Below are 21,491 nucleotides of genomic sequence, written 5' to 3'. Positions count from 1 at the left end.
AATATCATGAGGCAAGGTGATACACTGACTTTCAGATCATTTAAAGACTTGAGCGTTTGCTCTGAGCAACGTTGGGCAGTGGTTTTAAACAGAGTAGTGACATAACTTGCTAAAGTTAAAAGGATTACTTTGGCCCTTTCTATATGGAGAGATAACCTTACTCAGTCTAGACACAGAGGTGTCAGTGTGGAGAGGTGCCTCAAGGAGATGATGGGACAGACTTAGTAGACTTCCTAGGAGAGACCTTACCCTTTCCGAGGAGCAGATGTGGGTGGGGTAGGAAGAGAGGAGGGAGGGGGAATGGGGATTGGAATGTTAAAAAAAAATGATGGCCAAAAAAAAGAAAGAAAAGGATTCCTTCAGCTGTTCTCTCTTTTTGGTGAGATATTTTATTAGAAAGGGGAGGGAGGGAGAAGGAAAGAGAAAAGAGGTAAAGAGACAGAGAGAGCAGACAAAAGAGAAGCAGGAGACAGGAAGAGTCCTATCTGCCCCAGGGGAACAACAGGAAAGAGGATGGGGTAAAGAGCTGGAAAGAGAGTCGGCTGTTGTCTTGAGACAGTATGGAAGGACAAAAGGATTAGTGAACAGTTGAGCAATTGAGGTACTGTTAACAAAAATGGAGCTTGGTATCAAGTTTGGATACATTTGGAGGTAGAGCAAGAATGTTCCCTAGATCTGGAATTTGAGAGACAGAGCAGAAGAGTCCAGTGTAACTTCTGTAGTTTTTGCTTAAGTACCTGCAATGAGAGTTGCTGCAGCTTTGGAATAGTGCATGTCGATCAGGCTTGGGCAAGAAGCTCAAGTTCAGTTTTGGTTATATTAAGTTTGAGACGTCTAAGATTCATTTAGCTGGGATTGAATAACTAGTAGATATATAAATTTTGAATTAAGCATGAGGTGCATGGCTATTACTTTGGGGATTATTATAGCATGAATGTTTTATGGAGCAGTGAGACTGGATGGGATCATCTGAGTAACGAGCTTATAAGATAGTCTCTTGAATACTGTAGATCAGGGTTGGGGGTTAAAAACTGCTGTCAAAGGCTACTAGAAGGATGAAAACTAAGAAAATGGAATATTCTGGAAACCAAAATAAAGTGCTTAAAAGACTAAAGTCATTCATATTGAATGTTACTGAAAAGTCAAATGAAATAAGGGTTCAGAATTAACTATGGGTTTAGCAAAGTAGATGTAATTATCTTGATGAGCAGTTTGTTGTAAGAGATAGTTTGGCAAAACCTTGAATTGGATTAGGTTTTCTATACTTGTTAAGTAAGATGTTGGAAATAGTGTATAATAGAAAATGTACAAGATAGCCAGGTTGAAGGCAGTTGGGCTACATAGCATATTTAAGGCTGACTTAGGCTATGTATTCAGAATGTCTACCAAAATAGGAGCTGTGAGGAAGAAAGGCCAATAATAGAAGATTTACTACACAAGGAAGTAAAGAAATAAGACAACTAGTAAAAAAAGAAAAGTCACTTTAAAAAAAATTGCTTATAAGCAGTGCTGTGGTGATGCAGCCTCTAATCCCAGCACTCGGGAGGCAGAGGCAGGTGGATCTCAAGTTCAAGGCCAGCCTGGTCTACAGAATGAGTTCCAGGACAGAACAGCAAAGCCTATGCAAAGAAACCCTGTCTGGAAAAGAGAAAAAAAAGCTACATTTTTGAGTTAGGTGGAATGGTTGCATACTTGTTGTTAAGTATTTTGCTGATGGAAATGATCAAGCAGAGGGAAAAAAATGTATGATGTAGAAGAGGGAGGATTTCTGAGCAGTGCCCTGAAGGGAATATATATATATATATAAAATATAAATATATATATATATATTTTTTTTTTTTTGAGACAGGGTTTCTTTGTGTAGGCCTGCCTATCCTGGAAGTCACTCTGTAGACAAGACTGGCCTCAAACTCACAGAGATCCACCTGCCTCTGCCTCTGGGATGCTGGGATTGAAGGTATGCACCACCACCTGCCAATACATTTCTTGTGTGCAATGTTTGTTATGTTTTAAGGTTCAAATTTGTATTCATTTGTCTGTAAATTTACCAGGTACTTTTTTAAAGGTGAAAGTAAAGTAAATCCCAGTATGTCTTTGGACATACCAGCCTGTAGAACAAGACACTTAAATGAAATCTGAAGTATTTAAGAACTAGGCTCTTTATTATCACAGAATGGTAATAAACAGGGACTTAATATTCAGTTAGAAAAATCAAATTGTTTATCAAGAGACTCATAAAGAACTATTTTAATGATTAAATACAGATAATGAAAATTGTTTTTTTTTAAATGTTGACTTTCGTTTGTCTCCATTTGTTCAAGGTGTAGCTAGTTTGAACCAGAGTGCCCTGAGCCGTCCAATGCAAAGGAAGCTAGTTACTCTCGTAAACTGTCAACTGGTGGAAGAAGAAGGTCGTGTGAGAGCTATGCGAGCTGCCCGCTCACTGGGAGAAAGAACTGTGACAGAACTGATCCTGCAGCACCAGAACCCTCAGCAACTGTCTGCCAACCTGTGGGCTGCTGTCAGGGCTCGAGGATGCCAGTTTCTAGGGCCAGGTAAAATAGATCAACACCCTAGTGTTTTTATTGGTTATTAGATCTTGAGGATGCCAATTTTTAGGGTCAAGTAAAAAATCCTGCATGTCCTGACATAGTAAAGTATAAGTCATAGTCTGTTCTTTTAGCCAGTGCTTTGGAAGAAATTCTCATTTATTTCTTGAGCATCAGTGAGATAGAGGGCTCATCAGCAGTTTGTAGATTTAGGAAAGGACCTACAACTGCACAGGTACATCAAGGAAGGCAAAGTTATTGGTGAGGGGAAGCATGATATAAATAATAAACTCTTGATTGGTTGCTAACACTTGGAAGACATAAGAAATAAGGAAACCAGCAAGAAGTTTCTTTATGATCAGTGCTATGGATGCCTGTCTAAAACATCTCTATGCCAAGTTATAAACTTAACTGTTAATTGGGAGATTTGTTTTTTGATTTAGAACTGTAATTTAGATAAAATTTATATAGGATTCATATTTTATTTTGATGGTTTGGGGTATTTTTTTTTTTTTTTTTTGGTTTTTACGAGACAGGGTTTCTCTGTATTGTTTTGGAGGCTGTCGGTCTAGCCTGGCCTCGAACTCACAGAGATCCGCCTTCCTCTGCCTCCCGAGTGCTGGGTGTTAAGAATGCAAAGGGCATGCATTTTATTTTTGTCTCTGGGAATGTATTTCACATGTGTTCAGGCACCCAGGGAGGCCAGGGTGTCATACACCCTGGAATGGAGTTATAGGTGGTTGTGAGCTGAATGACATGGGTACTTGAGCTGAACTCAGGCCCTCTGGAAAAGCAGCTTAGTGCTCTTAACCTCTGAGCCATCTCTTTAGCTCTTAGGAAACTTACTTTGTTTTGATTTTTGTTTTTTTTTTGTTTTTTTTTTGAGACAGGGTATTGGGGAAAATGGACAACTAGACTGAAATGTGGCAAAAGAATTGGGTGCTTCTTTAAATATCTTTGGAAACTTTAACTATAAGCAAATGTTTTTCAGACTATGGGAAAAATAAAATATGGAGTAGATATTAGATTAAAGAAATACATTACTGCCGGGCGGTGGTGGCGCACGCCTTTAATCCCAGCACTCGGGAGGCAGAGGCAGGCGGATCTCTGTGAGTTCGAGGCCAGGCTGGACCGACAGCCTCCAAAACAGAGAAACCCTGTCTCGTAAAAACCAAAAAAAAAAAAAAAAAAAGAAATACATTACTTTTGTTAGATGTGATAATGGTCTTATGTAAAACTTGTAAAAATCATCACCTATTACAAATATGTATATAAGTGTAAAGTAATATGTTGTCTGGGACTTACGAGGTAAGCCTTCCAAGTGTTACCAGACTCTGCTGCCATGCCCAGCCATCAGCATTCTTCTTTTTTTTTAATAATTTTTTTCATTTATTTTACATACGGACTGCAGTTTCCCCTCCCTCCTCTAGTCCTGTCCCCACCCCCACACCCTTCCCATCTACCCTCCTCACCATCTACTTCTCCATTTCCATTCAGGAAAGGGGTAGGCTCCCATGGGTTTGAACATGACACATGACCAAGCTCCTCCCCCTGCATCAAGGCTGGGCAAGGTAATCTAGCATGGGGAACAGGTTCTCAAAAGCCAGCTAAACACCAGGTCCTGATCTCAATGCTAGGAGCCTTACAAACTATACAATTGTCACACACATGCAGAGGTCCTAGGTTGGTCCCATGCAGGCTTCCTAACTGCTGATCCATAAGCTTCCACGAGCTCAGGTCAACTGTCTCTGTGAGTTACTCTGTCATGACGCCCTTGGCTTGTACAGTCCCCTCCCTTTCTTCAGCAAGATACCAGGAGCTCAGCCCAGTGCTTGGCTGTGGATCTCTGCATCTGCTTCCATCAGTTACTGGATAGAGTGTCTCTATGATAATTAGGGCAGTCACCAACCTGATTACAGTAGATGGCCTGTTCAGGCACACTTTCCACTATTGCTAGGAGTCTTAGAGGTCATCCTTGTAGATTCCTGGGCATTTCCCTGGTGCCAGTTTTCTTCCTAACCCGGAAATGCCCCCCCCCATGAAGACATCTCTTTTGTTACTCTTCCTCTCCATCCTGCCCCCAACCTGCCTCCTGCACTCAGCCTGCCCAACAAGCTCCCTCAAGTTCTCATCCCTCTATCCCCTCCACCCCTGCCCCAGTTTACCCAGAACATCTCCTCTATTTCCCTTCCCAGGGAAATCCGTGTACCCCTCTTTGGGCCTTCATTGTTATCTAGCCTCTATGAGGATGTGGATTGTCGGTTAGTTATCCTATACTTCTAATATCTACTTACGAGTGAAAAATACCATGTTTGTCTTTCCATTTCAAATTTCATTAGGTTATTTTTTTTTTACAGCTGAGTAATACTCCGTTGTATAAATGTACCATATTTTCCTTATCCATTCTTCAGTTGTGAGACATCTAGGTTTTCTCCAGGTTCTGGCTATTTTGAATAAAGTTGTTATGAACATAATTAAGCAAGTGTCCTTATGGTATAATTGAGCATCCTCTGGGTATATGTCCAAGATTAGTATAGCTGGGCCTTGTGGTAGATGAATCCCCAATTTTCTGAGAAACTGCCATATTGATTTCCAAAGTTATACAAGTTTGCGCTCCCACCTGCAGTGGAGGAGTGTTCCCCTTATGCCACATCCTCTCCAACATAAGCTGTCATTAGTGTTTTTGATCTTAGTTATTCCATCAGCATTCTTTATCTTGAACCATTATCAGTCTTGTTTGGCATTGATATTCTTGAAGAATACAGAACATTTATTTTATTTAAAATTTGTCATTTTAGGTTTGCCTGATGTTCCCTCATGATTTGACTGAGAATATTTTTTATTTTCCTAATTATAAAACATCCTAAGTAACTACGTAGTGATAGCACATACCTTTAATACCTGCACTTGGGTGCAGAGACAGGAGGATCTCTGAGTTTGAGACCAGCCTGGTCTTTACAGGACAGCTTGGGCTACACAGAAACTCTGTCTTGAAAAACCGAGAAATAATAAATCAATCTATCAATCAATCAATATAAGTGAAGTTAATGCCTTCTTTAGGTATTCTACCTAAAGACTAATATTATTTAAAATTATAGACAATATAGTTTATGACAAGCACATTAATTGTCTTGTGCATAAGCCAAATATGTATGTCCGTTACAAATTATCATTGCCAAAGTGTTCTCTGTTTTATGAATTGCTTTCCCATTAACATCATTATCTAATTACTGTCAAATACCTACAGAAGATATTTTATTAAAAGTTCTGTTCACTGGGTTGGAAGGATGACTCAGTGTTTAAGAACATTTACTGCTATTACAGAGTTTGATTCCCAGTATCTACAGCAGGTGACTAACTTGTAACTCAATCTCAAAGGGATAAGACCCCTCTAGCCTATGCATATGCACATAGACTCAGACTCATACATACATAATTTAAAACAATAATGATAGTAAAATATAGTCTTGTTCACACCTGTGATTGGTCATTTAGTGCAAGGTATGTTTTCTTTTGTTTTAAAATTCTTATTTATGGTGCTGTAGAGATGACTTAGTGGTTAAGATCAGTCTTTGCTCTTGCAGAGGACTCAGTACCCACATAGTGGCTTACCATCTGTAAACTCCAGTTCCAGGGGTCTTAGACCCTTTCTGAATTTCCATGGCATTAGGCACACACATGGTACATGTATACACATGTGAAGGAAACTTTCATTCATATTAATCTATTTTTTTAAATTTTAATATTGCAAGGTGGGCATGGTACCACATGCTTTTAATCTGAGCATTCAGTAGGCAGACAGGTAGTTCTCAGAGTTCAAGGCTATCCTGGTCTATATGGAGAGTTCCAGGACAGCCACAGCTACAAAGAGAAACTCTGTTTCAAAAAAGACAAAAATAAAAAAAATTAATATTGTATGTGTACAATTGGATCTGTTTAACTGCAAGTGTACATTGAGACGTGTGGAGATTGGGGGAGGATTTTGTGGAGTCTTTTCTTTACCTGGGTTTTGGGGATTTAATTCAGGTTACCAGCCTTGATCAAATGAAGCATGAATCTAACTAATCAGTAAAAAATTCAGGAGTTAAGTATTGGGGTAAAAGCTGGAAGATCAGAGAAACAGAGCAGCAGTCACCGGAGACTGACTTACCTCTCTTGAAACCTCAGACTGAAAAGACAGAGATCTTCTCTCTGCTCTATTGTCACTTACTGACTCTGTCTACATTCCTCCAGACCTCTATGGTTAACTAGTGACTCTGACTCCAGGCAAGCTTTATTTGTCAGAACAAACCAAATATCACACAACAATCAGCAAGCGTCTTTACCTCATGAGTCACTTTGCTGACCCTTGATCAATTTCATGCTAATTAGATGCAGATTTTCATGGTATACCACCATTAATTGATACCCGAATATACTTTTGACAGACATGAGTGTAATCTTTGTTCTTTAATGTTTCTAGCTATGCAAGAAGAAGCCTTGAAGTTGGTGTTGCTGGCATTAGAAGATGGTTCTGCCCTCTCAAGGAAAGTTTTGGTACTTTTTGTTGTGCAAAGACTGGAACCAAGATTTCCTCAGGCATCAAAAACAAGTATTGGTCACGTTGTGCAGCTACTGTATCGAGCTTCTTGTTTTAAGGTGAGTGCTGTACAACTCTCAAGATCACATGCTTATATATGAGGCAGAAGCTTCCTAGAATCCATGTTACCTAGTGTAGTGACCCCAAAAATACAGAACACTTCCAAAGTTCAGAGGACTTGTTCTTTCATTTTTCCTTCTATGTTATTTGTAACATGTATTCTTCCCACCAGCCACCTGGGTCCCAAGCTGTCTCCGCCCCCAAATAGCACACGGAACACTATATTAACTGTGAAACTCTTGGCCATTTGCTTGGTTTCTTATTGGCTATCTGTGACTTAATTATTAATCCATAACTGCTAATCTGAGTATTTCCACGTGATCTTCTCTTATCAAAGAATAGGGTTTGGACCTCTTACTTCTCCCGCGTCCTACATCATGACTGACTATGCCTCTGTTTCCCAGAATCCTCCTCGACTCCTAATCCCACCTATCTTCCTTCCCTATTGGCCAACAGTGCTTTATTTAATAAGACAACATATATACAGAAGGACTTCCCCATCAATTATTAATTTTTGATACCAGGTACTTGGTCTCAAGAATATTGAATCAAACATATGTAAATTTCTAACTTTTAGGCTCTTGTAGAAACTTATAAAAAGTAAACCAAAGAAACCTCACTTCTTTGTTTTAAACAAGGTGTCCCTCTAGCCTTTAATTCCAGAATTTATAAGGCAGAGGCAGGCAAATCCTCTGGATTTAAGGCCGGCCTGGTCTATAGAGTGAGTTACAAGACAGCCAGGGATACACCTAGAAACCCTGTCTTGAAAAAACAAAACAAAAAACCAAGGAGGCCCAAATCATATTGTAGACTTCATATGAGTAGAAAATATTGTAATCCATTGTGCTTTTTGTTTTGTAGTGATAAAAGTCTTAATGTGAAAACAGTCCACAAGAAATTCAAGGTTAGCCAGGTATGGTGATACCTTTAATCCTAGTACTCGGTAGGCAGAGGCAGGACCAGCTTGGTCTCAAGAGGGACTTCCAGGATAGCTATGGGTATTACACACAGGAACCCTGTCTCAAAAACTGGCTCCCCCAAAAACGAAATTCAGAAGTTGAGAAGGTTGCCACAATGTTTGGTATTTGTTTGATGCAATGTGAAGACTATTTCAAAGTGGAATTTTATTGTAGGCCGCTAAAAGACGAGAAAAGCTACCTGAATCCTGTTTTCTATCTCTCACAGAGTGTAGGTTGTTAGCTAGCACCTGAAAAATGAAGAGATTTTGTGAAAAGACCTCTAGGCTTTTGTGAAAGTAAATCACACATGTCTAGATTCCTTTGTTCATTTTAAGGCTCCAAGATTGAAAAAGGTTTCCTTGGAAGTACTCCAGTTTAGAAAATGGGCGATTGATGATGGAAGTATGTTCATATGTGTTCATTTACCTTTGCTAATGAGGTTGGGACACTCTGTCTGATAGTTGTAGCTCTTGATTTCATATCCTTACAAAAGGTAATGATTTAAGTTACAAGCTAGTTTCTCAAACATTTTTCGGCTAAGCAGCCAATTTAATAGAGGTTGTTTGTCATTTACACTTGACTGACTAGGCTTTCCCACTGTGTTCACTGAAGTACCTACAACTCTTTTTTTTTCTGTAGGTGTCTAACTGCTCTGTGATTTATGATTGTTAGATCCCAATGTTATTTGTCATTTGCATTATATATAGATATACTTCAATTTTTTTCATTTCATCCTTACTGCCATGTAATTTGAAATGCTAAAGAGATACAGACTCCAATGCTGAAAGGTCTCAGTTATGTGACATTTACTTTTAGAAAACTAAACAAAATCCAACGATCACTGTTCAGTGTCTTTTAATGAGCTTAGCAACCAGGTTTTTGTGGCTGTATGGTCTTTTTCCTTTGTTTACCAAGCATGGAATCAGAAAAAAGGAGAATGAATGATTTTTGTGTTTAGTGCAATGGTTCCCAAATGAAAATACAGCACTGGAGCCATCTATTTGTATGTTCCTAGGCTCTGTCAAGAGTTCTCATTCAGTAGACTTACGAGTATGTCTTTCAAAGAGTCACAAATTTCAAATTTTGATTTTGATTGTGTGTGTGTGTGTTTAAAGGTAGGTTCTCCTGTTATCCTAGACTAACATTGATCCTGTTCTATAGTTGAGGATGATTGTAAGCATATGAACCTCTTCCTTTTACCTGCCAACTGCTGGGACTATGGGTGTGCATCACTTCAATGCCTAGTTTTTATGTAATGCTAGGGAATCGAACCCCAGCTTCATGCATGCTAGGCAAGCACTCTTATCAACTGAGCTATATCTCCACCAGCCCTTCACCAGTGATTTCAATACCTATTGATACTAATTGGATCAAGCACTGTTAGTTACCTAAATCCTTCTTCAACTACTTGGGTGCTCTTGCTATCCATGGGTATATGTGCAGTATATGATGCTTAGAATTGTGCTATAATTTATTTCTCTAGATCTTTAGTTTACTCCACACTACACCCCTTATTTAGGTTAATAATTTCTTCTTTTGTTTCTCTGTTCTTTTAAAGTGGATTATTGAAGAATACCAACTTTTATGATACATTCACACCCCACTCATTATTAAATGCTTAAGATTGTATTGATTGGGGATAGAGTGATGAATGGCTCAGTGATAGGAAGGAATACTTGCTGCTTTTGAAAAAGACCTGGGTTTAGTTCTCAGCATCCACATGGTGGTTCCAGGGAATTTGACACCCTTTTCTGGTCCATGGGTTCAAAGCACACCTGTGATGTAAATATATATATGTGCAGGTGAATACTCAATATACATAAAATAAAAGAGTATATTAGTTAAAAATTTGAATGTCTCAAACCATTTTTAGATTCCCAAAGAGTATATGGCCTGTTAATTCTGAGGTGATGTCTGATTTCCTTGTGTTCATGTGTTGGGGGACATATTACTACTGTCTGATGTGCCAGCAGAAATAAAAATGGTTACTAAAAGCAGGCCATAGTGGTCCACGCCTGTAATCCTAGCACTTTGGAGGTTTGGGCAAGGGGATTTCTATAATTTTGAGGGTTAGGGTTAGACTGAAGAGGCAGACATTCAACCACTGAGTAATCTGGAGCTTTTTTATCTTTCACCAATGAAGAAACAAAGTTGTGTTTGTGACAGGGTCTTATATAGTGCGAGTGAACCTTGTGCTCATGAGTCTTCTGTATGAGCTTCTTGACTGCTGGTCTTTTAGCATGAATGATCATGCTCAGCAGATAAAGTTGAGTTTTGAATGGATCAAATAGTTTGTCCAGTGTGAGTCTTAGAATTTGCTTGGGTTTTGTGTGCTTTGAATCTTAAATCCCAAAGCGCCTGTACAGGGAGATTGAAAGGAGATTTCCCCAGGAACTTTGGCTTACAGAGACAAGATGGAAGATGAGGACTCACTCCTAGGGTTCTCTGACCTGTACACACACACACACACACACACACACACACACACACACACACACACACACACACACAGGTTTTATGAGAATTCAAAAATAAAAGCAAGCACTTACTCTGCACAGCACTATTCTAGGTCTAGGTACAAAGACAGTCTCAACATTAGAAACAGGATTCTAGTTTCTGAAACTGCAGTATCTCATTTCTCAAAGAACCACAGTAAGTAATGTTCCTACTAATCTGTCCCTACTCTCTTAGGAAGGTGCACTCAGCTGTGCTCCCCGTCAAACAAGAAAGCAGGACTCCTTTTCACTAAAACAGCAAACAACAACTTTCCAAGCAAGGAAAATTATGTTCTTAAGACATGTATCTGACCATAGCACTTCTGTAAAAATTCTCAGTGACTTTTCATTCCCCTCAGTATTTAATACCTAATTTATCATCATATTTAAGGCCATCTGTGTGTCTTCTCTGACCTATATAATAATTTTTACCTCTGTGCCCTCTGCTCATTGATATTTTCATTTTACATTTTTCTTTTTTTTTAGAATCTGATAATTCCCCTTTTACTTAAGAAATCTTATTTTTCGTAATGTAAATCATTGTCATTTGCCAATAGATAACCTTTTCTGAACAATTTCCTTCCCTGTACTCGTCATATTTAATTACCTTTTATTCATGTTGCCATGGAGCCTATAATAGCACCATTACTACAATTTTCTGTTTCTAAGTCTTTCTTTTCTGCTAAATGCTGATGAACTTATTGAAGACAAAGACTGAATACATAGTTACATAATTTCTGTTTTGTTCTGAAAAGGATTTGTGTTGACATTTTCTACTTTGTGTGGTGTCTGATTTATATCCCCTTTTACCCCAACCCTTACACCTAAAGTAAATGAATTGGGTAAGGGGAAAGAGCAGTTTAATTTTTTTTTCTTTTTCATTTCTAGGTTACTAAAAGGGATGAAGACTCTTCCCTCATGCAGTTAAAGGAGGAATTTCGGAGTTATGAGGCACTGCGCAGAGAACATGATGCCCAAATTGTTCACATTGCCATGGAAGCAGGACTCCGTATTTCACCTGAGCAGTGGTCCTCACTGCTGTATGGGGACTTGGCTCATAAATCACACATGCAATCTATCATTGATAAGGTTTGTGGAATTAGAGGTACTGATCTTATATCCTTTCTATTTCACAGAGTACTGTAGCACATACACTCCTCTGTTTATAACCTAATGTGCCCATCTGACCCAGACATTGATTTCACATGTCTAACCTAGTGAGCACTATAACTTAGCAGCACTGTACACTTTGGGCTTTGTGGAGTACTGGCTTTTACCTCATGCTTACGTGGCTCACTGAGAACTGTAGCTCAGTGCCATTGTACCCCATGTGAATACTGTACTTCATGTCATTGACCTGAGAAAACTTAAATGTAAAATGTAGAACACTTTCTACTGAATGTGTTTTGCTTTTGTAGCATTGTAAGGTTGAAAACTTTTATCTACACTCTTGCCCCAGAGAGCTAGTATAACTGATAAATATGTTTTCTAAGTGTCTAGTGATGAGTTTCATAGGGCAGATTCTGAGGTGAAATTTAATTCATCATTGATCGTCCTATTATGAAATCTGAAGACACTTGAAAACCTATTAAGAAAGGTGAGTCTTTGGAAAGCATTTGAATATAGGTGTGTGCTAAAATCCAGAGTAAAAATTATTCTCTTTTCTGTTGTTAGCTACAGTCTCCAGAATCATTTGCAAAGAGTGTCCAGGAATTGACAATTGTTTTGCAACGAACAGGTGACCCAGCTAATTTAAATAGACTGAGGCCTCATTTAGAACTTCTTGCAAACATAGATCCTAATCCAGGTATGTGGGAAAATGCACTAGTGCTTATTCTTCATAGAATTCTGAGCTAAATAGCACAAGGGAGTGACCATTGATACATTGTCTCCTCCAATCCACACCCCATCCCTTTGGTTCTTAATTTAGATGCTGTTTCACCAACTTGGGAACAGCTGGAAAATGCAATGGTAGCTGTTAAAACAGTGGTTCATGGTCTTGTGGACTTCATACAAAATTATAGTAGAAAAGGCCACGAGACACCCCAGGTAAGTTGATTTATTACATTTTTGACTACTGCTGTGTCTAACACAGTTTCATCCTGAACATATTAACATTTGATATGTAATAGACTCCTTAGAAGTTGTGTGTATAAGAGGGGATGTGCATGTGTGTCTGCATGTGTAGCTACACAGGCATTGAGCCCAGAGTTTTATGCTTGACAGGCTAGGCTACAGTTCTGACACTGAGTGGCATGTCCAGCCTTTTTGAAAATTATTATTCTGACCCTTTGTGGAAAAGTCACTTGTTACTGTATTTGGTTAGCTTTTCAGAATATAGTGAGTATATTACCTGAATTACAAATGTTTTTGGCCAAATATTCCTTCCAAACATTTTGTCCAGTTCTTTTTTCAGCAGAAAGTTTTTTTTCTCCTTTGCTATCTTGCAAGTGATTTTCTGTTTTGTAATATATATGGAATTTGAAATTCCACAATTTTTTTGTTTTTGTTTTGTTTATTCGAAGCAGAGTTTCTCTGTGTAGCTTTGGGTCTTGTCCTAGACTCACTCCTGTAGACAAGGCTGGCCTCAAACTCACTGAGATCCACCTGCCTCTGCCTCCCGAGTGCTGGGATTAAAGCCATGCGCCACCACTGCCCAACAGGAATTCCCCAATATTTTTATTGTAGTTTAGAATGGGAAGTTAAATTATAATCCCTTATCCAAATGACTCATTTGTTGCCTTGTTTTGGGCCACTTCCTATGTACAGGATTTAACATATTTTATTTCCAGTCCTAACCCTAATTGGAGGGTAATTGCTGTTGTCAAGCTGAAATTTAAAGGGTTTCGAGATCATATTGAAGGTTATACAATCAGTATCTGACAGGGTCAAAAGTACTCCACAGTCTGAAAACTACTTATTCTTCTATCCATATTTTATTTAGAAGATATTGTAATATTCAGGTGTCAACTGAATGATGAATGCTTTATCTTATTAAGGAAGGTCACAGAAGTAAGAGCAAATTCTTAGATTTTGATACACATTATAGCAGTTAAGATTCATTTTCTTATCTTCCATCATTGTTTGTCTATGAATAGAGTTGTGCATGCAAGTCAATTAATGAAGTGGTAATTTTCACTTCAACTTTTTCTGGGAGGAGTTTTAATCTGTAAAGATCCTTGTCTACTATTTTTTTAAATTGTTTCATTTTGTTATCACAATTTGAAAATAGTAGTAAATTGAAATATTGTCCATGAAATTTACATTGCCTAAGTAAATATAAATTTCAGTCAATTTCCTGAATGCTTCCTAAGGGGTAACCACTCTCCCAGTAGGAAATGACGAGGTGGAACTTGTTTCAGCATGCAGATTCCTTCTTGGTTGTGAAAGAGACTTAAGGGTGGTATAATCATTAAACTCTGGAGTTCAAAAAGTGAATAGTAACTGATATCTTCTCTTTTCCATTTGCTAAATGCTTGTTGCTATAGCCTCAGCCAAACAGCAAGTATAAAACTAGCATGTGCAGAGACTTACGACAACAGGGGGGTTGTCCACGAGGAACAAATTGTACATTTGCCCATTCACAGGAAGAGCTTGAAAAGTAAGTCTGGAAAAATGTTTTTCGTATAGGGTTATTCATTAAAGAAGTGCTATATATAAGATACAAGTAATGTGAATTGCAAAGTAGCCATTTTTTTAACCCGTTAGATGATTAAACTAGGAATAAGATTAGCATTAAAAGGCTATATTTAAAGAAAAAGGGTCATATTTAGAAACTATTTTAATAACTGGAATGCATGTTTCTTTTACCTGTGTAGAATGAAAGTACTATTTATGTATCTATGTATGTGTCTATCTTTTTTTTTTTTTTTTTTTTTTTTTTTGGTTTTCGAGACAGGGTTTCTCTGTATTGTTTTGAAGGCTGTCCTGGGTGGCCTCAAACTCCTGTGATCTGCCTGCCTCTGCCTCTGCCTCTGCCTCTGCCTCTGCCTCTGCCTCTGCCTCTGCCTCCCGAGTGCTGGGATTAAAGGTGTGTGCCACCACCGCCGGGCAAGATTTTTAATTTTTTTTGTTTGTTTGTTTTTCAAGACAGGGTTTCTCTGTATTGTTTTGGAGTCTGTCCTGGAACTCGCTTGGTAGACCAGGCTGGTCTCAAACTCACATAGATCTGCCTGCCTCTGCCTCCCAAGTGCTGGGATTAAAAGCGTGCACCACCACCGCCTGGCCTGTCTATCTATTTTGTAGGGGGTAGGTTCAAGACAGGGTTTCTCTGTTTGTGACAGCTCTGGCTGTCCTGGAACTCAATTTGTAGACCAGACTGGCCTTGATCTCACAGAGATCGTTTGCCTTTGCTCCCGAGTTCTGGGATTAAAGGAGTGTCAGTACTGCCTAGGAAAAAGTACTTTTTGCCTCTGTCTTATTTGCTCAGGTTCAGTTTAACAGATCAGCAAAATCTCAGACAAAATGTAGACACTTTTTCTGATTTTTGCTCTTTTTAGCATTTTTCTATAGGTTACTGAGTGAAAAAAAAACCATGTAAAGGATATAAAAGGAAGCCATGACTGCTCCTAGGTATGGTAGAGATTTATTGTTGATGAAAAGGAGGGCATAGCAGAGGCAGAGACATCTGGGAGAGTCCAGAGTGAACAAGACCCTGAGCTGTGCCACATGAGCAGAGTGTGGGTCAGGGCAGGAGACCAAAAGGCCAGGAGAGTAGAGGGTAGACAAAAAGCCCCGGATAACAAAAATGGGAAGGGTATGCCAGCCATACCTTGTAACCCGTAGAGACGGAGGGCTGCTGGTAGAACCTGGCAGTTGGGTCTGCTTTGATACGTTAAATAGGCATCTCTGCTGTTTGACCTGTGTTTGAGACCTAACAGTTACTACTTCTTTGTCTATTTACTTTGGACATTAAAGTAAATATGAACCGAGTGGTGGTGCCACCTCCTGTTAGGGTGGGTCTTCCCACCCAATTAATCTAGTCAACAAAACCCCTCAGACATTCTGAAATGATTCTAGATTCTGTCAAGCTTACAATCTATATTAACCATCAGGAGTCCACCCTTACCAGATGCTGAAATACCAGTTTTTAAGCCTAAATCTACTTTTTTTTTTAAAGAGGCTCAAGGCTATCTCATAATACAAATTGCATTTAGCCCAACTTTCAAAAGATGACATAGTATAAGTGGCCGGTATTAGGGTCTAAAATGAAAGAGGCAGTACTTGAAGGTGCTCATAGGTGATTTAAAAAGAATTGGCTGCTTCAAAATTGAGGTTTACATTGTAAGTTCATGGTTTTAGTGACCAGGGAACCAGTACAAACATCTTCTCTTCACTGATTTGACACATATTGTTATAGTATACTTCTCTCTCTTTTTATAGTCTCACAAACAAAATTTTGTTTATTGCTTTTCTGAACAACCTTAAGAATATGGGTTTGTATAAGGGCTGGAAAGATGAATTATTGGTTAAAAGCACTTGTTCCACAATCATGAGGACCACTGTTTGGATCTCAGCTCTGGTGTAACAAGCTAGGTATCCCTACAGCTCCCTGCACCCTAGCTTCAATAAGGGTGGTAAGTGATAGGAGTAGGGCTCAGGCTTGCTGACTAACAGCATAGCTGAAAGATGAACACAGGCACACTCACACACACTTGTGCATACACTCAGACATAAATTTTAAAGAGGGAGGACATGTACTTGACTTTTGAAGTTGGAAGTGAGGAGTAACTGGCCATTTTCTTTAAGAACTTAGAAGAATAGAATGAAGACATTTCAGAGAAGAAAACAGAAATTTCTTACCCCTCGGTGGTAACAAGTTGCTTTCTGAAGTATAACCCTGCTCATGCTCCTCCTCCTCCTTCAAGAAGAAATCATTGGGCCCCGGCCCCTGTGCCTATATGGTGCATGACCTAGTTACTATAAAGGGTTGTTGACTTTCTGCTTTTTGTTTTTGCTGTTCTATTCTATTCCTCCATTATCCGATCTTTAGGCACTTGTCTTTTATTGAATTTTTTCTTCTAATGGTCTGTGTGAGAGATAGACAGACAGAAACGATTGAATGATAGAACTATTTATAGATGCTGAAGAACTGAAGGACAAGCTTTTTTTTTTGTTTTGTTTTGTTTTGGTTGTGATCCTAGCCTTTAAGGGCTAAGCTATTCCTCTAGCCCGAGGAGAAGCTATTATACAAGCGTTATTCATCTTAATCACCATGTTGAAGTAACAGTAATAGAGTAATTTAAGCAAATACTTTTCATTGTGTTGACCACTTAGAAATATTGACAGAACTTTGTAGGAAGTAAGAATCAGGACTAAGACTATGTAATAGTGAGAATTTTAAAATAATTTTGGGTTTCTAAGTGTTTGCTGTGTACCACATACATGCAGTGTCTGCAAGGGCCAGAAGAGGGCATTGATCTCCAGGAACTGGAGTTAGAGTTGTGAGCTGCCTTGTGGGTCCTGGGAACTAAACCTAGGTCCTTTGAAAAAGCAGCCAGTGATCTTAGCCCTTCAGTCATCTCTCCAGTCCCTGAATGAAGTTTTTCATATACAAATAGAAATATTTTTATATGAAATCCAAGATCAAATCACTTTGTATATTATATCCAGTCTGCGTAAATAAATTAATATCAGAAAAATCTCCTTTCTTTAGACATAAACTCATTTAGAAATAATATAAAATTTCTTTGATTTAAAGTTTAAAAATGAGGTTGAGTTTTTGTTATTGCTTTAAAATTATGCAGTGCTTGTATAATTTAATAACAACAGCGAATACGTTCAACTCTTGAATCCTTTCCTGTTTGTTCTGTTACTTTAAGAATTTGGTGCTATTTTTGGTACCACATAAAAATAGAAGATTTTCAAGCCCCACTCCTTCAGAACGCTTCAAGTGCATGTGTACTTTGCTTGCTATATTAATTATGTGCTTGTATTTGCATGTGTGTAACATGCATATGTGACATGTAGAGTATTTGTTATTTAGCTGAAGGAACTTTTCAAAGCTGTTTCCTTTTTAAAATTTTTCTTTTTGTATTTTCAGATTAAAATCGGAACAGTATTACAAATATGCTGCTTATTTTTACACAGGTACCGATTAAGGAACAAAAAGATGAGTGCAACTGTAAGAACATTTCCTCTTCTGAATAAAGTTGGCGTAAGCAACACTGTTACAACCACAGCTGGAAATGGCATTCCTGTCATAGGAAGTACTGAAACATCTGGGAAAATTGTTCCAAGTACAAATGGAATTTCAAATGCAGAAAACAGCATTTCCCAGCTAATTCCTCGAAGCACTGACAGTGCATTAAGGACCCTGGAGACTGTGAAGAAAGTCGGGAAGGTTGGCACTAATGGCCAGAATACTGCTGGGCCCTCTGCAGAGTCTGTGTCTGAAAAGTATGTATTGGATGAGAATGATGGATTCCTTATTTCTTTTAGAAATGACCTGAGTTTTTTATCCTGAGGTATAATAGTTCATGTAATAGGAGGAGAAAAAAACCAACCCCTAAATCAAGGAAATTTGATGGTTTTTCTTCCCTCTTTAGTTGTTTTTAAGACAGGGTTTCTCTGTGAAGCCCTTTCAGTCCTGGAATTCACTCTGTGGACCAGGCTGGCCTCAAACTCACAGAAAACTGCCTGCTTCTGCCTCCCAAGTGCTAGGATTAAAGGGTGCACCACCACGACCCAGCAGAAATTTGAGTTCTTATCCTCACTAGGCAACTAAATAGCTCTGCAAACTTGAAAAGCCACTTTAACTCTTGAATTTTGTTTTCTTCGAGTATATCAATGAGGTTGAACTAGAATTAGGGCTTCCATGCCTTTTTTTTCCCTTGAGTTTCAGTATCAATTTCATGGACACGTAGAGAATGCTAGCATTGATTTCTTGCGTTTTCAGTATTAATTTCTTAGAGATGTGAAGTAGAAACCTAAGCGGATGAGAAGGTTGAATGTCTAGCTCCACTATGTTTCAATCGGCTTCCGCTGTGTCCCAAGGGCGGACTCCTGGGAGCCAAGCTCTTTGGGCTCAAATTATGGCTTACTTTTTCCAACTTTTGGATGTTAAGCCAATTGTTTTATCAGTTTACCTCAAATTATTCATAAAATTACAGTATCTTCTTCATGGGCTAGATGTGCAGCTCAGTGGTCAAGTACTTCATATATTGATTGTGAAATTTAATTTTGGCCCCCTGGGTCAGTGTTGGAGAGGATGGAGTGCACTGTCTGGTGACAGTCAGGCACATCAGGGAGTCAGGTCAGGCCAGATCTCGTTTATTGCTGAACAGTGAGCCTTTTTAAAGTAAAAAAAACCTCAGGGCGGGAAAAGTATTACCCAATAATTTTAAAGGTATTCCTGTGATGTATCTAGTGTCCTATCCCCTCTCGGCCCGGTCTGCTGGTGTGATGACCTTATCCGGTGTGACTTTGGGCCGCGAATTGTTTTCTTAGTAAACACTTGAAGCCTCACATTTGTAGCTTCCTCTCAGCACCGTCTTGTGATGCCTGCGGGGTCTTGACCTGTGCTCTTCACAAGCGCTGTTCTGTGTGTTGAACAGTACTTTCCCTTTAGTGACCACTCAGTGAATATCTGCCTCATTTTTACTACCTTTATTGTCAGCTATCAATGAAAGATTCCATTTAACTAAAGGACTTTTTTAAACCTTATGAAAAGTGTTGAAATGTTCAGATAATTGGGAGTTACTTCCAGTTTTGGAATCTCATATTTTGAAGTTTAAAAATTGAAATTAAAGCATTTTCAAATTTCATTGCCCTGTATTAAGTTTGTCAGCACAAGTATATACTTAATGTGGAAGAAAGAATCATGCTTGGCACTGAACTTCTGACTTCATGTCATAGAGACTATGTAAGTTAAATATAGCTTTCTTTTTTGTTTTTTGTTTTTTTGAGACAGGGTTTCTCTGTGTAGCTTTGTAGACCTGGCTGGCCTCGAACCCACAGAGATGTGCCTGCCTCTGCTTCCTGAGTGCTGGGATTCAAGTTGTGTGCCACCATTGCCTGCAGAGTTTTTTTGAAGTTTTGAAAGGGAACAAGAATGCCGTGGTGATATTCTCTAGAGCTGATTACTCGTTTATTCAACTAAGAAAATCCTTTTGTATTAAAACAAAACATTAATTGACATTACATCTACCCAACAAATATTAAGTACTCACTTTGTGCCAGGATATATTTTATTTGTCCAGCAAATGTTTACTGAGTACCTGTTCCAGGCATCACACTCAGAGTTAACAAAATAGACAAAAATGGGCTTTTCTTAGATTACACTTTAGATAATCAAATTTTTTTGTAACTTTTTTCTTTGCACTAAAGACTTCTATTGATGAAAAATGTATTGTTTAGTTTTTAAACTTACTGAGCAGGAATTTTGTTTGTTTGGTTTGGTTTTTGTTTGTTTTTTTCAACAAGAAAAAAATCTTTAAAGAGTGAGTCAAAGTCAGCTGAAAAGCCACTTTAGTGCTTAGAGCTTGTTTTTATATCCTGTTAGCTTCATCAGAGCATGAAAACTGTTACTTACATGGGTTTGTAAAGTGTGAAGAGGCAGTGAAATTTCTTGACAAATATCTTTGCCTCGGGCCAAATACATGACATGTTTTCTGTTGATAATTCTTTTTTTTTTTTTTCTGTTGATAATTTTGCCTTATAATTTTATGAGAAATTTCTCTTCAGGAAGACTTAAAGAATGGCCGGGAATTGGTTGCACACACCTTTAATCCCAGCACTCGGGAGACAGAAGCAGGTGGATCTCTGTGAGTTCAAGGCCAGCCTGGTCTACCAAGCGAGTTCCAGGACAGCCTCCAAGACAATACAGAGAAACCCTGTCTAGAAAAACCAAAAAAAAAAAAAAAAAAAAAAAGGACTTAGTGATCATAGCAAGTTATCCTTTGCTCTTTAATTTCCTCTCCAGTAAAATTAGTTCTCCACCCAAGACTCCTGTAAGTAATGCAGCAGCTACCTCCGCTGGGCCCTCTAATTTTGGAACAGAGCTGAGCTCCGTGCCTCCCAAATCCAGCCCGTTTCTAACTAGAGTTCCAGTATATACTCAGCATTCTGAAAGCATTCAGTATTTTCAAGATCCAAGGACTCAGATATCCTTTGAAGTCCCACAATACCCACAAACAGGTAAGTAATTTTTGTCAGTTCTAAGAACAAAGAAGCAAATGTATGTATTTATTACCCAAAATAAATGAGTATCTAGGCTATCTATATCACTCTGTGATCTTTTTTTTTTTTTTTTTTTTTTTTGGTTTTTACGAGACAGGGTTTCTCTGTATTGTTTTGGAGGCTATCGGTCCAGCCCGGCCTTGAACTCACAGAGATCCGCCTGCCTCTGCCTCCCGAGTGCTGGGATTAAAGGCATGCGCCACCACCGCCCGGCTGATATTAAATATTTTTATTATACTAATTGGCCATTTAGATATCTTCTTTTGACAAATGTTTATTTAGATATACTGCTTATATTTATCAAGTTGCTTTGTTTTTATTGTCATATATACAGCTTGCAAATATTTTCTCCCATTCTGTCGGTTGCCTCTACTGTCTGATTTTTTTTTTCCCCTGTGAGTTTTATTGTTTGATACATTTCCAGTTATATGACTTGCCTTTGTTTTTGTACTTTTGGGGTCTTTTCTAAAAAATTCTTGCTTGTTCTAGTACCTTGAAGCTTTTCTCATTTTTTTTTAAGTAGGTTTATAGTTCCATGTGATACACAGAAATCTTAAATCTATAACTGGTTAGAAATAAATCTATTTCATTCTTCTACCTAGATACTAGTGGTTGTCTTTTGTAAGAATTAAAGATAGAGTCCTTGAATGACTTTTGTGAAATGGTATAT

The 21,491-nt window shown here is 38.4% G+C and overlaps 1 protein-coding gene and 1 non-coding gene across 10 annotated transcripts in view; both read left to right on the top strand.

The window, feature by feature from the left end:
* The window catches only part of Rc3h2 (ring finger and CCCH-type domains 2), a 47,190-nt gene that overhangs the window by 11,736 nt on the left and 13,963 nt on the right, over window positions 1-21,491 (top strand). For all 9 annotated transcript variants that reach the window (XM_040735568.1, XM_040735565.1, XM_040735567.1 and 6 more), the window contains 8 exons: window positions 2,322-2,555; window positions 7,012-7,187; window positions 11,531-11,731; window positions 12,317-12,449; window positions 12,573-12,691; window positions 14,131-14,243; window positions 17,732-18,040; window positions 20,565-20,779. In XM_040735568.1, the coding sequence (XP_040591502.1) occupies window positions 2,322-2,555; window positions 7,012-7,187; window positions 11,531-11,731; window positions 12,317-12,449; window positions 12,573-12,691; window positions 14,131-14,243; window positions 17,732-18,040; window positions 20,565-20,779 (1,500 nt within the window). The remainder of the gene's footprint in view (window positions 1-2,321; window positions 2,556-7,011; window positions 7,188-11,530; window positions 11,732-12,316; window positions 12,450-12,572; window positions 12,692-14,130; window positions 14,244-17,731; window positions 18,041-20,564; window positions 20,780-21,491) is intronic.
* Window positions 12,120-12,229, top strand: LOC121136081. Its single transcript, XR_005873211.1, has one exon. It is a non-coding gene; the product is annotated as a small nucleolar RNA SNORD90 (small nucleolar RNA).

The sequence above is a fragment of the Mesocricetus auratus genome, unplaced genomic scaffold, assembly GCF_017639785.1.
Source record: "Mesocricetus auratus isolate SY011 unplaced genomic scaffold, BCM_Maur_2.0 Super-Scaffold_100047, whole genome shotgun sequence".
NCBI classification, from domain to species: Eukaryota; Metazoa; Chordata; class Mammalia; order Rodentia; family Cricetidae; genus Mesocricetus; species Mesocricetus auratus.
Note: the sequence above shows the minus strand (reverse complement) of the source record. Positions and strands in the feature narration are given on the sequence as shown.